General features: G+C 41.0%; 1 protein-coding gene across 1 annotated transcript in view; it reads right to left on the bottom strand.

Annotated features, from left to right (window-relative positions):
- Window positions 1–10,340, bottom strand: part of LOC146552183 (glutamate receptor ionotropic, NMDA 3B-like) — a 94,956-nt gene extending 84,616 nt beyond the window's left edge. The window contains exon 1 of the mRNA XM_085256772.1: window positions 9,548–10,340. Within this exon, the coding sequence (XP_085112898.1) occupies window positions 9,548–10,081 (534 nt within the window). The 5' untranslated portion in view covers window positions 10,082–10,340. The remainder of the gene's footprint in view (window positions 1–9,547) is intronic.
- Window positions 10,341–12,488: the final 2,148 nt, after the last annotated feature.

Here is a 12,488-nt window from a genome sequence, read left to right as displayed (position 1 = left end):
TGTGCAAATGAATATCAGATCATCTTGACGTTTCCCCTGCACCTGCAGTCAGACGAGGATTTATCTGTCGTTCCGCTCTGCTCTGCTTTATGGAGCCAGCTCAAACGCAGAGGTCAATACAGAAAGCGAGAAGGTGAGAATAACATGACTTCCCAAGAAATGACAACTGCTTGTGTGTGATGGATGGTCCCAGATACAGTTTGACTGAGGCATTCCTATCCACGCATGTGTGGGGCAGAGCTGTGGCTGCGACTGTCGTGGCGTTTGAACACTAGAGTTTATGTATTGATTTGCATCAGTAGGTCCCTGCAATCACGGGATAGGACATGCGTTTTACGGGGAGATCGTGTCAATATTAATGTAAATGTGGAATTGTGTGAGAGTTTTAGAAAAGTCCGAAGCATGTGCCGTAATTTTGCATTTGCCGCTGAAACAAGAGCCAAGTTTACATAGCTTTAATTTGAGGGTGTTTTCACTCACGTCAGACATGCAGTTCCGATTTATTTATTTTTGGTTGCACTTTCTAGTGCAGCTTCCAGTGATAATGTGGTAATAGGGGAACAACAAAGTGGAAACAAAAAGGCAAGAATGTGGAAATAGTAGTTTATTACCACTTAATTGCCCAAATAGATGGTGATCCCAAGTGACTACTGTGCACAAACAGTGGTTCTACCTGAGTAATATTACACTGAACTCTATGTACATGGTTAATCAGAATCAGAAAGACTTTATTTATCCCCAAGGGGCAATTAAGATACAACAGAACAGCATGACATTGAAGATAAGGACAGGGCATAAACAGACAATAAGAGTGAGATAATGAATACACAGAATATACAGTATATACACAGTTTTAAAATTAAAGTGACTGAATAATAACAGGTTAATTAATAACATTAATAACAGGTCAGAAACTGAGGGAAATGATAATTTTTCTACACTGATGCTTTGACACCATGACACATTAGAATGCTATTAAATGTTTATATATATATATATATATATATATATATATATATATATATATATATATATATATATATATATATATATTATCATTTTATTGTAATTACATGGTAATAACATTCTATGACCTTAGTCTTGTTCCAACCGTATTACTCCACCTTTACCATATTATTTCTAGGCTTTAATAAAGAAAAGTCCTACCACAGTTATTTACATTTTTACTACAGTCAAGCTAAAAGCAATAATCAGCAAACTTGAAATATTTGACTTTATGTCACATGAATGTAAAATATGAAAAGGTCTGCCTTTTTAATTAATTTAACAAAAAAACAATTTTCATAATATTTTAATTTCTTGAGACATACTAGTACAATTTAACCTGTATTAGTTTTTTGTTGTTTCTGCAGTCTGACCACAAACACCACAAACTGATTTGAAGAAAGCGAGCTAATGGTAGTTTGACACCGTGAACATACAGAGCACTAAACGTAGCATCCAAGTCTATTCAGGATTTGTAGTAAAACCGTTGTTTGCCCATTGGCCCAAACCAGTTTGATGGACAATCCATTATTCAAAACAATGCACTGGAATATTAGCTGTGCTGAACTGTGAACTGTGTTCACAAATATCGTTAACAAAATTTTCCACTTAAAAAATTAAAAACTAAAACCTGCAAGCTAGTTACAGGAGCCCCACTTGAGTTAGATGCTGCATTTAAAAAAGCAACACACAACCAAATGGAAAGGGCCCTTTCAAGCTCATGTTCAACCAAGGCCAATTCCCTGATTTTTGTAATTTTTAAACAAGATAATCCAGATTTATGCCTAATTTTAAAAGTTCAGTTTTGGCCGTGCTCCATATACTTCTTCAGGTTTCATAAAATCCAGTTCTGTAGTTTTTCCTGTTGACAAACAGACTGACAAGCAAAAGGCAGCGATCACATACCTCAAGAAACCCTTTCAATCACAGCGGTGTACTTAAGCTGTCAGTGCTCTGCTCATTCTTTTGCTGCATGCCTGCACACACCAACACAAATCCCTTCTCCCTGCTGAGATGAGTAGAGTGTTTCCTTGTGGGGAGTGGCGAGGTCAGAGTGTAGTGAACAAAAACGCTGCACAAATTCCAGATTTCCATAATCATCATTCTATTCTGTGATCTGGCTAAAGCGGTAGTAGGCTTATAGTTTTTATGGTCATGCCTCATTACATAAAGATTTTTATTCCTTTAAACAAGGCGATCAAGTTTTCCATCCACAAACATAACTGGTTTCTCTTTTTTCAGTGCTGTGACCTGCTATGCAACCATTTTCATTTTGCCCTTACTCTTATCTTTAGCATCCAAAACATACACTAAATTGGACCAAAATATAACTTTATGATATCGTTTATGTTTAGGATCCTGTGCATTGCCCTAAATCCCAGCATTTAGACTCAAATTTAAAATGCCAAAACTGGAGGAGAGCCAAATCGAGGGAAATGGTTCCATTTCTACACATGTAACTGATGTAACGAAGCATGTTTGAGTGTGTACACGAGTGCCACTGGTGCACTGTTGTATGTCTCCTTACAGACAGCTTTTCCTCTGTGGGCAGGTGGTGTTGAAACCTAACCAGATGGGCTCTAAATCATGCCTGTTTTCTTGCCAACTCCCAACATAAATATCCCAGAAGGAACACAGAAGTTACCTTGGGGTCTACCATCCTTCAATCTTCTGTCTGTGCCTCACCCGCCTCTCAAATAACTTCATCCCTGACAGCTCTTGGCTCTGTCACACTTTCTCTGACACCGCCTGGTCCCCCCTTTCCTTTTCTATCTCTAACTTACTTGCTCACTTCACTTTGCTATTTCTTTCTCAGTTTTTAATCTTTCTTTGTTTCCCACCCCACCCTGTCGGAATTGCTATCTGTCTAATTCTGTTTGGTTCTCTATCTGTTTCTCTTTCCTACTCTTTTGCTTTTATTACTTGAATTTTGTCTTACCCCTTTCTGGACATTTACCCCATTTTCTCATCTTGTGTTTGGCTAACCTGTCTCTCTGGCAGTGGCTCAGCTATGCCCCAACGCCATCTGTCAGCATCTGTTTAATCTCACATCAGCGCATGTCTTTCTCACCTTCTCTCCCCTGTCTCGCCACTGGTCTGCCTCTCCCGTCTGCTTGTCTTTCACCCCTGACCTATGCCTATGGGATCTCCTATAGGAGGTCCTAAAATGTGTGTGTGTTGTCTCCCGATGTGCCCTTATCACTGAAGCCCACCTGGCCTAGATTTGTGGTGTTCTGCCTCAGTTGCCACATAATGAAAAACTATAACACACATTCTCATGTGTGTATGCAGGCAAACAACTGCTGCACAATCGCAGGTTCTGCAGAACGGGAAAGATGGCACTAACTTTAGGTGAATGGAATAAGTTTGGGAAGTTGAATAAGTTTGCATGAGTACAATCTATATGTGCACAGTGTGTGTTCGTGTGTAAACAGAATGTGTGTGTACATGTGTGCATGTCCACGTGTGTGCACGTGTTGGAGTGAAGGTGTTTTCAATCACAGATAACTTTTAGTTATCACTCACTAATCCTCTAATGAACCAGCACAGTGTAGATAAAACTGCCACAAATCAGACTGTGCAAAGGAAGAGAAAACACAAGTCGTGGGACTGCTGTCAGCCTTCCCCAGCATTACCACTTTCCCTCCCAGCACCTCCACCCTCTCTTCTTCATTTCTTGCAACCTTTGAACTCTCCTTCCTCTGCTGATCCCTCTTCTTTTTTTCCACCCTTCACTAGTTTTTCTATTTATTCCTCTATCCCACTTCCCTCCTTTTGCTTTCCCTCCCTTTTTTCTAAATAACTACTTTCTCCCCATGCCTCATTCTTTCATTCCTGATTCTTTCCTGTTTATTTACACTAAGTTTATTCCCTTATCTCTTTACTTTCCTTGTTTTCTACCTGGTGCCTCCCTTTTTCCATAGTCACTTTCTTATTCTCTGAAATATACTTCCCTTTTTCCAAGATTCATCCTTCAAATGTTCCTTAATTTTTGCTTGATGCGTAGTTTTTTCATGCGATTTCTAATTCCGCATATTCTGTCCATTCTCATATTTCCTAGCACCTGATTACCACTTTCCCCTACTTCCATATTCTCCCATTCAACGTTTTCCCTTCTTTCTGAGTATAGAATGGACCAATTCCTGCTTTCTTTATCCCTATATACCTCCATCAGTTCCTTTATTAACTCATTATAATGAAAACCACATCTCCTTTGCTTGCTGATATATACAGCCATTCTGGTGCTTTTTGCTTCCATCCATCACTGGTCTACTTCATTTACTTTTTAGCTCCACTGAGTAACATAAAATTGTTGTGGAACTACTGGAGACATTTGTTTTACCAGAGGCAAAAACACAAGACAAACATTAGAACACTAACTTGAATGCCATAGTGAGCAGCTCAAACAAGCCCAGAGTCCTTTTGGTAATACATACTCCGCTGTTTCTGCTCTGCTCAATTAATCTGGCTCAGTCAAGACCGCGCTGAACTGTCATCATAGTACTAATAAAGAAAAAGCTTTGAGCTGTTTGCATTAAGTGGCCTGCTTGTCCCAAGCTGTCAGTTTCCCTGCAGCGCTGGCTAGGCGCAAGTTTTTGTCCCTCTCTTTCCACTCGTTTATTCCACTGTGGTTTTACGGCACAAATCCCCTCATCATCTCAAAGAAAACACTAAAGGCAGCATGGCCTTGTAAAGCCTCATTAGGCTTAATAACCTTTAGTGAGCACAGGGCAGACTCTCTGTGCGTGCATGAATCTCATAAATGCAAGATACATTTTTTTTTGCGTGAGGCCAGTACTTGCATTTCTCTGCAGATGTGCATGCGGGAGTGCAGATGTGTGTGCGAACGCGTTTTGCAGCATGTGTGTCCTCTGAGAGCAGGGCTAGCTCCGAGCCACAATGCGTCTTATTCAGCAGGGTCCCAGGATTAAAATGTAATTTCATTCAAAGTCGCAAATTGGGTTTTTTACTGTACTAATCTTCATTTTACTAAGCAGAATGAGGTATGTCATTAAAAAAAGAAGAGACTTAATGAAAGAATGTGGGATGGATGGATTGCAGAAGGGAAAGTAGTTCACCAACAGAACGATAAAGGTTGTTTCAAATCATAAACAGTAAAGACCTCATGAATAATACACTGCATTACTTTGTGGAGTGTATTGTGGTAATTACAGTTTAGGGATAGTCAGCATTTGCAGTTATGGCGTTCTGTTAATGCTGCGATTCTGTGGGACTTGAGGTTCAGCAGCTCAGTTCAGATTGAGATTTAATTATCAGCATCACTAAACACACCGGCAATGTAACAGGTGCAAGCTGGGTCAAGCAAAATATGCCTTTGTACTCATAATGCATGTATACAAGGCTAGTACAAAATAGGCTTTATGAAATAGGAATAAAACACCGTTCTTTATTGAAAGGAATATAATAATATGAGGAATGCCTTGTGGAAATAATTGAGGTAAAGGAACTACAAAGGGGAAAAATATGAATGTTAGTCAGGATTAAAGTCTGTGAAATAGACTTCTGTACATTCCACCTTATGGGGGAAAAAAATCCAAGGTTTATTTCAATGGCAACTGGGAGTAAAGTGAGCTGCAGGAACTCAGTTCCAATTGTGGAGAATGACAAATAATGGATTCACTTCATACCACCCCTCTCACCTAATCACACTCAGAAATCAGCAAAACCATTTCCTTCGGCTCTCTCCGCTAATACACTTTCAAAAAAAGAAATCATGATCTCACTAAATAATTCCTGTGATATCATCAGCAAATCCAGAATTGTTTGGTAGTACTGTGCATGAAAAAAGGCTGGCCACATTAAAAATGCATAGATGTTCTTTTCAATTATGTCTGTTGGCAAATTGCACCAACTTTTAACAAAAAAAAAAAACAGAATTAAATTGTTACTATTACCAACACACCCCAACATATCCATAGAATGCCGATTTCAAACCCCATCCCATTTTATAATGGTTTAATCAAAGCTATTTTTGGACTTTTTTGCTTAAATATCAAATATGCTCAATTTCATTACTTACTTTGAATCAATGAAAAGCAACTGATGAAAAAATCAGCTTCCAAAATGCCCATAATGGCCCTAATGGGAATTAGAAGTCCATTTCCTTTTCGTTCCCCACCCCTCTCTGTCCCTTCTTCCTTGCTCCTCTCCTCCCATTCTGCATGCCATAGATGGATGAGAGAGATTTACAGTTAGGGGTCATACAGTGGTTCTAATTAGCTTAAGTAGGTTGGAAGAATAAGCACTTCCTTACTGAGACACATCGCATAGTCCCAGAGCTCTTTCTGACTAAGAAGGGAGAGGAGAACGCAGACGGACAGACGACCCCTGTCTCTGGCTGTCTTTCTGTCCCCGTGTCTGTCTGTGCCCTTTCATGTCTCTGTTTCATCAGTGGTGCCAAATATTTTTCAGTCTTGTGACATGGGAATAATTGACAATAGAGAATTTCATGTGACAATTTGTGCGACAAATTTGCATAATGATGACAACCCTTCAACCCCTCAGCATCTGGTTGGTTTGAGTTTTTTGGGCGCACTTAAAGGTAGTCAGGAAAATCTATCATCACAACCTCCAAGAAATGTCACGCATGCTACATGACGCCCCCGACGTGGAAGAGTATTTCTTTTGTTGTTGTCGTCAGATGAAACATGAAATATGGCAAATTAGCTGTCACGAAAGAAAAATAAAACTGTGCCACACACTAATTAATTTGTGAAAGACTGTATTTTCTTTCCCCTCATTGACATTTTCTTTGACCTTGAGGAAGTCTGTTTAGCCTGTGAGGAAAACAAGTCAACAAGTCGCCTTTTAGCTTTCTGTGGTGTTTTAAGATTGATGTAGTATTCTTTTGGCAGGTAAAGGGAAGAATTAGTTTTGGGGTTTTTTCTAAATGTGCATGAACCTTTCTTTCTTTCTTTCTTTCTTTCTTTCTTTCTTTCTTTCTTTCTTTCTTTCTTTCTTTCTTTCTTTCTTTCTTTCTTTCTTTCTTTCTTTCTTTCTTTCTTTCATTCTTTCTTTGTGTCTTTCTATCCCTCTCTGATGTCCAGGAAAGGTATCTGTTCACCAGAAAAACATGGGCTCAATTCCCAGTAGCCTGCAGAATTTCCACAATTTAAAAACCCCAGGAGGAAAGACTCTCTTTTGAAAAAACAAAAACCCTCCCCTTCTCATTTGGATCAATCTGTGACAGATTTTTTATTCTTTTTTTGGCCAAGCCGTTTGTTTTGTCTCTGCTGTTCTCCAGCCCACCTCCCCCATCTCTGGAGCTCTCCGCCCTCCTGATGCTAGAATGTAAATAGCATCTTTAATTAGAATCATATCTTCTGATTTGGGTGTTTTCCCCCTATCAGCAGTGAAACCTGTGCACTGTTCCCTGTTTGTACAGGCTAACAATTTGCCTCCCTGTTGACCTAACCCACTCGTCATTGCCCTCTCTGTGTGTGTTTAAGATCCTGTCCCACCTCCTGCCAGCGTCCTTTAATTTCCCACATTGCTCCCTTTCTATAGAGTTGCACCCTAGGGTGTGAGAGAAAGAAAACACACTACGCTCCTTCACAGGCAATTCTCCTGAAATTCAAACTGTTTTTGGGCTGTGACTAAAGGCTATTTTATCGTCACCAAACCAACTGTATTTTTTAATGGTGAAATTATCCTGATTTTAGTCTCATAATTCAGGAAATTTGAAAATCTGACCTTTAAGATTTCTTACAGTCTCCTAAAATTGCTTGATTTGTCCACCCACAGTCCAAAATCTATGACAGTAATGAGAACACACATATAAAAACATGAAATCACAAAAGAAAAGAAGAATCACAAGAAACCAGCTATTAACTAACGAGCTAATGTTTTCAGCAGTCTACCCAATTGACATGAAAGTTCGAAAAAACAAGATCATAAAGGAGGTAGAAATGTTTTACATGAAGTAGATGCAGGGTTTTTTTTAAATAAGTGTTTCAAAATGGCTGTATTTGTCTTTTTTTGTTTTGGAGAGCACTTATTGGTCACACGCTGTACTCAGAACTATTCTCTGGGGAGTAATTTCCACTTTCTGGTCCTTTTTTTGTCTGTTAGCCATCATAAGATTGGACATTATCTTCAATAAAAAAGAAAGATTAGTCTGACACCAAGGAGAAAAAAGAGAAGCTTTTGTGTAGCATTAAACACAAAAATTAACCAAAAAAGGCTTTCATTTCACAAATGCCGCTTGAAATTATGGCTAAAAATACTGGAGCGCTACAACACAGAGAGACAAAGAAAGAGAGTGATGATTGTTGTTTGCCCTCTGACTGCTTGGCACAGTTCTATAGAAAAAAAGAACCCTGTTCTCTCTTCCAGCTCACCCCTTCTATTCCCCCCTTCATATCTCCTAAATTTCTCTCCTTTTACTCTCCTCTGCTTATCTCCCTGCTCTGCCGACACATTCATCAAGTGGTTTGACTTCTCATTCATGCAACCTTTATTGAAATAAGCAATCCATTGTTGGCAAAGAGAGGTGGCAGGACAAAGATTTTAGACTTACCCCCACCCCACATGATGGTGATAGTTAAATATGTGTGTGCAAAGTGCATGCATTCATATGTTTGTGGTGACTTAGAGATGCAGTTGGCTGCTCAGTGGGATAGAGACATTTTTATGTAGGCAAATGTGACAGAAGCTGCACTGACTGACTGGCAGTTCTGCTGGGAATACTAACATTGCACACACACATAGATCTGTGTTGTCTACCTAATTTGCACGTACACACATAAACATAGCATATATGTGATCATACTAATAGAGTGAGCCACACTTCTCCGTGACATCTGTCTATCAGTATTTCAACTGCTGGAATGGGCTCAGAAAGGTGCCAGAAGCAATCTCTAAGTACACACATCCTTTCTGGCACAAACACACACATACGCACATAGATTCACAGAGAAAAGAGCTTAGAAAGAGAGAAATTTTCACCTCGCTCGGGGGTTCAGTCCAATACCAAGTCAGAGTGACCAGATATTAAACATGCATGTTAAGGGCCTGCAGGTTCACCAGAGCTCAGTTAAAATCAGTCTGAACAGCAGACATTGCTGGAAGAAGGCAACAGTGCTAGAAGTTAAAGTCTGATACACTAAAATGTCTCTTTATTTAAAATTAATTATCCATGTAACATTATCACCATTTCTGTCTGTATTATTTTAATCATTCTTTAGTGTAACTGCTCTGATGATCACAGTTCTTTACACTGTCCATTTGCCTTTAGCCTGCCTTAAAATCTGGCTAGTAGGAAGCATTTTGCACCAACTCAGATAACAAAATCCATGCCACAGGCTAATGGGTCAGTCAATGACTTACTGGTGAATGTCAGCTCTTGGAATCAGATGAAATTATGTTAGGTCATGGCATGCTGCTAATTGAAGTGCAAGATGCTGGAAAGATGAAAGCCATGATATATACACACATAACCATTTTTCACTGTCATCTTTCAAAGATGATTGCTACAGGTGCACAGTGACGGCCAGGAAAGACACACAGCGTCAATTCCTACCTTAGTCACAAGGGGTTCTGTGTCCTCCAGGATAGATACGAAGGGGATCTCCAGGAAAGAGGAGAGAAACTCCACCTGGATCAGCTCCTCCCTGGAGCGGGGAAAGGCGAGCACGGCTGACACACCCCTGACCACCAGGTCCTGGCAGGCACTACGGGACAATGACTCAGGGTCCCCTCCCGCGGGCGATCGAGCCACCATTTCCAAGCTCAGGTTGTAGGGCAGCAGAGGAGGTGGCTGAGAGGTTGTTGTGGAGGAGTCTGCCCCTCCGCCTTGATGCCGGAGGCTGGCCAGGGCGCGGTTGAGCGCGTTTTGTATCCGTGCCGGCTGTCGGGTAGGCAAGAGCGCACCGAGACGCACGGTGTGTCCTATCCGGGCGAGAATGTGGCAAGGTTGTGGGTGAGGGAAGCAGGCGTCCGGGGAGGAAGAGACGGTTAATAAGAGAAGCAGCAGGAGCGTTCTGGCAGAGAAGGAAAGGAGATGAGTTCTCCCCGGGGCGAGGCAGTAGGTCCAGAGTCCAGAAAGAGACACCATGCTGCAGCTCCGACACACAACACTGGAGGACTGGGCTCTGCTCGGCGGGAGATGGCATAGCTCCCTCTTTCTCCCGGCTCCACCGCTTTTCTCAGACTTGATGGTTCTTTTCTTTCCCCCTTTCTTCTTTGTTGATGCGCGCTGTCGACGGTGATTTGTCGGCGTTTTGACGTTTCGACTCTCACCTCTTCAAAGTTTTTATGTCAACAGTAAAAGACGCGCTTGGTGGAGGAGAGGAGAAAAGAGCGCTCACAGCTTAGTGCGGTCGCCCCGCTTCTGTCAGTCTCTGCTGGAGGAAGGCACACCAGCTGTGAAGTGTGTGTGTGAGCGTCTCTCCAAGTGTGTGTGTGTGTGTGTGTGTGTGTGTGTGTGTGTGTGTGTGTGTGTGTGTGTGCGCGCGCGCGCGCGCAGAGAGCCTGCCCGCCAATAATCTAACCTCTCACGGAGCTTGCCTCTTGTTGAATTTTAATGAAAATTCGTCGGGTAACATTTTCTTCCGCTTCTTCGGGTCCCGTGGAAAATTTGCCGTTAATGTTTTCATTCAGTTTTGAAAAAACATCGGATTTGTCTTATCTGATTGATATATATATATATATATATATATATATATATATTTAAATAGAGAGAGAGAGAGAGAGAGAGAGAGAGAGAGAGAGAGAGAGAGAGAGAGAGTATTACAATAGTATTAAGCCAGCCAGACAATCAAATACAGAAATAAGTTTGCTGCTTCTAGATGACTTAGATTTGTACAGAGAGCTATTGATGGCAAAGATCTTTCGGAAATGCACAAATTCCGAGCACAAAAAGTATTAGACTGCTGTGAGTGTCATAAAGATTGATTCGAAGCAAAAAGAGGACTGAAAGTTGTTGTTTTTTTTTTCAAATTGAATCCTTTTTGAAAAGGTGGCCATTCATTTTCTGATGTAATATGCCACTTTTAAGCACCTCTGCAGGCCGGATCGCGATGTTCCTGCCAGGTTGGGCAACACAAAGCTAATAGCTCGCTGAAATCTCAATTTTCCTCCGGGATTTATACCCACTTCTTTCCTACCGTCCAAGTAGAACATTACCCGTTGTGTAACCACGTCTTTTCAGCACCACGGACAGCGCCAATGCCATAAAAGAGATCTACTGTGCATGCTAATATGGCTTCATGCAAGGGACAGTGCTCAGTACTCCTTTCATTCATTCTGCACTCACTTCTCTGTCCCCCGGATCTAATTTGCCATCGTTAGAGCGGAACATTCAGCAAATCTTTGTGTCCACCGGGTGAAATCTGGGCTGGTGGTGCTGTGGTTCTCATAGTCCCCGCACACCCTTTTTCTGATAATTCCCTGTTTGTCAAACACCAGTGATGCCTTTAATGTCCCGTCTCTGCTTTTCTTTCTTTCTCACTCTCTGTGGCTTTGGCAGGGCCGTTTCACTGTGAGGTCTGGCTTGAAAAGGTTTCCTTGGCGAACCTGCAGATAAAAGTATCACTGCCTCTCGCTGACTGTCTATCACTAACGCACACACACATATTCCTGGGATCAACAAGTCATTTCACAGCCTACTGGGTGACCTGATGTGATACCAGTGCGATTTACTGACAAATATGAGACAGTTGGGGAAAAGAGTGTTTCCTTACCTTTCCTCCTTCGCCTCATGCTCCACTTGCTCCAAATAGAGGAAAGATGAAAACCAACACTGTGGGCTTTGTTGTACGGCAGAAACCGGCAGCATTAAACTTGCATGACTCTTCACACACTCTCCCTCTGGTACCTGTTGAAGCTGGGCAGAGGAGAGGGAAAAACGCGTTTTTCCAAATATATTTCTGTTTGTTTACGTAGTGAAATGTGATAATGTTTGTCTGGAAACCGAGTTCATTATAATGTGGAAATCTGAGCGGACCAGGGTGTTGAAGCTGTTATGTAACCAAATGATATATTATCAATTTGAGCAAACATTTTTCTCTTTTCTTTGGTTTCATTTTACATTGTTACTTAGGGCTATTTGTAGTTATGTGCATTAGATAAAAAGAGAAAAAGAAATGTTAAAAATTATTTTATATTTTGATTATGTATGGCTTCTTGGCACTTATGAGACATATAACTGATGACATAAAACATGCACAGTAAATAATTTGGATAATTAAAAAAAAATCTTACAATCTTCTTGTTAGGTGTCACCAACCACAGTGGCTCATCATCCTTCATCGCACCCTATTGTTAGCACCGTAACCTCCACTGTCCTCTTATGTGGTCATTCTCTTTTCCTTCTGCCTGACAGCTCCATATTCAACATCCTTTGTCCATTAGATCCACTATCCCTCCCCTGCACATGTCCAAAACATCTCAGCCTTGCTTCTCTAACTTTGTGTCTTAATTGTTCAACCTGATCTGCCCTTCTAATTTTGCTCATTCTGGTC

Source organism: Mchenga conophoros, linkage group LG19 (genome assembly GCF_057382185.1).
Source record: "Mchenga conophoros isolate Kocher_MC1m ecotype Shallow Benthic linkage group LG19, M_conophoros_male_GT1.1, whole genome shotgun sequence".
NCBI classification, from domain to species: Eukaryota; Metazoa; Chordata; class Actinopteri; order Cichliformes; family Cichlidae; genus Mchenga; species Mchenga conophoros.
Note: the sequence above shows the minus strand (reverse complement) of the source record. Positions and strands in the feature narration are given on the sequence as shown.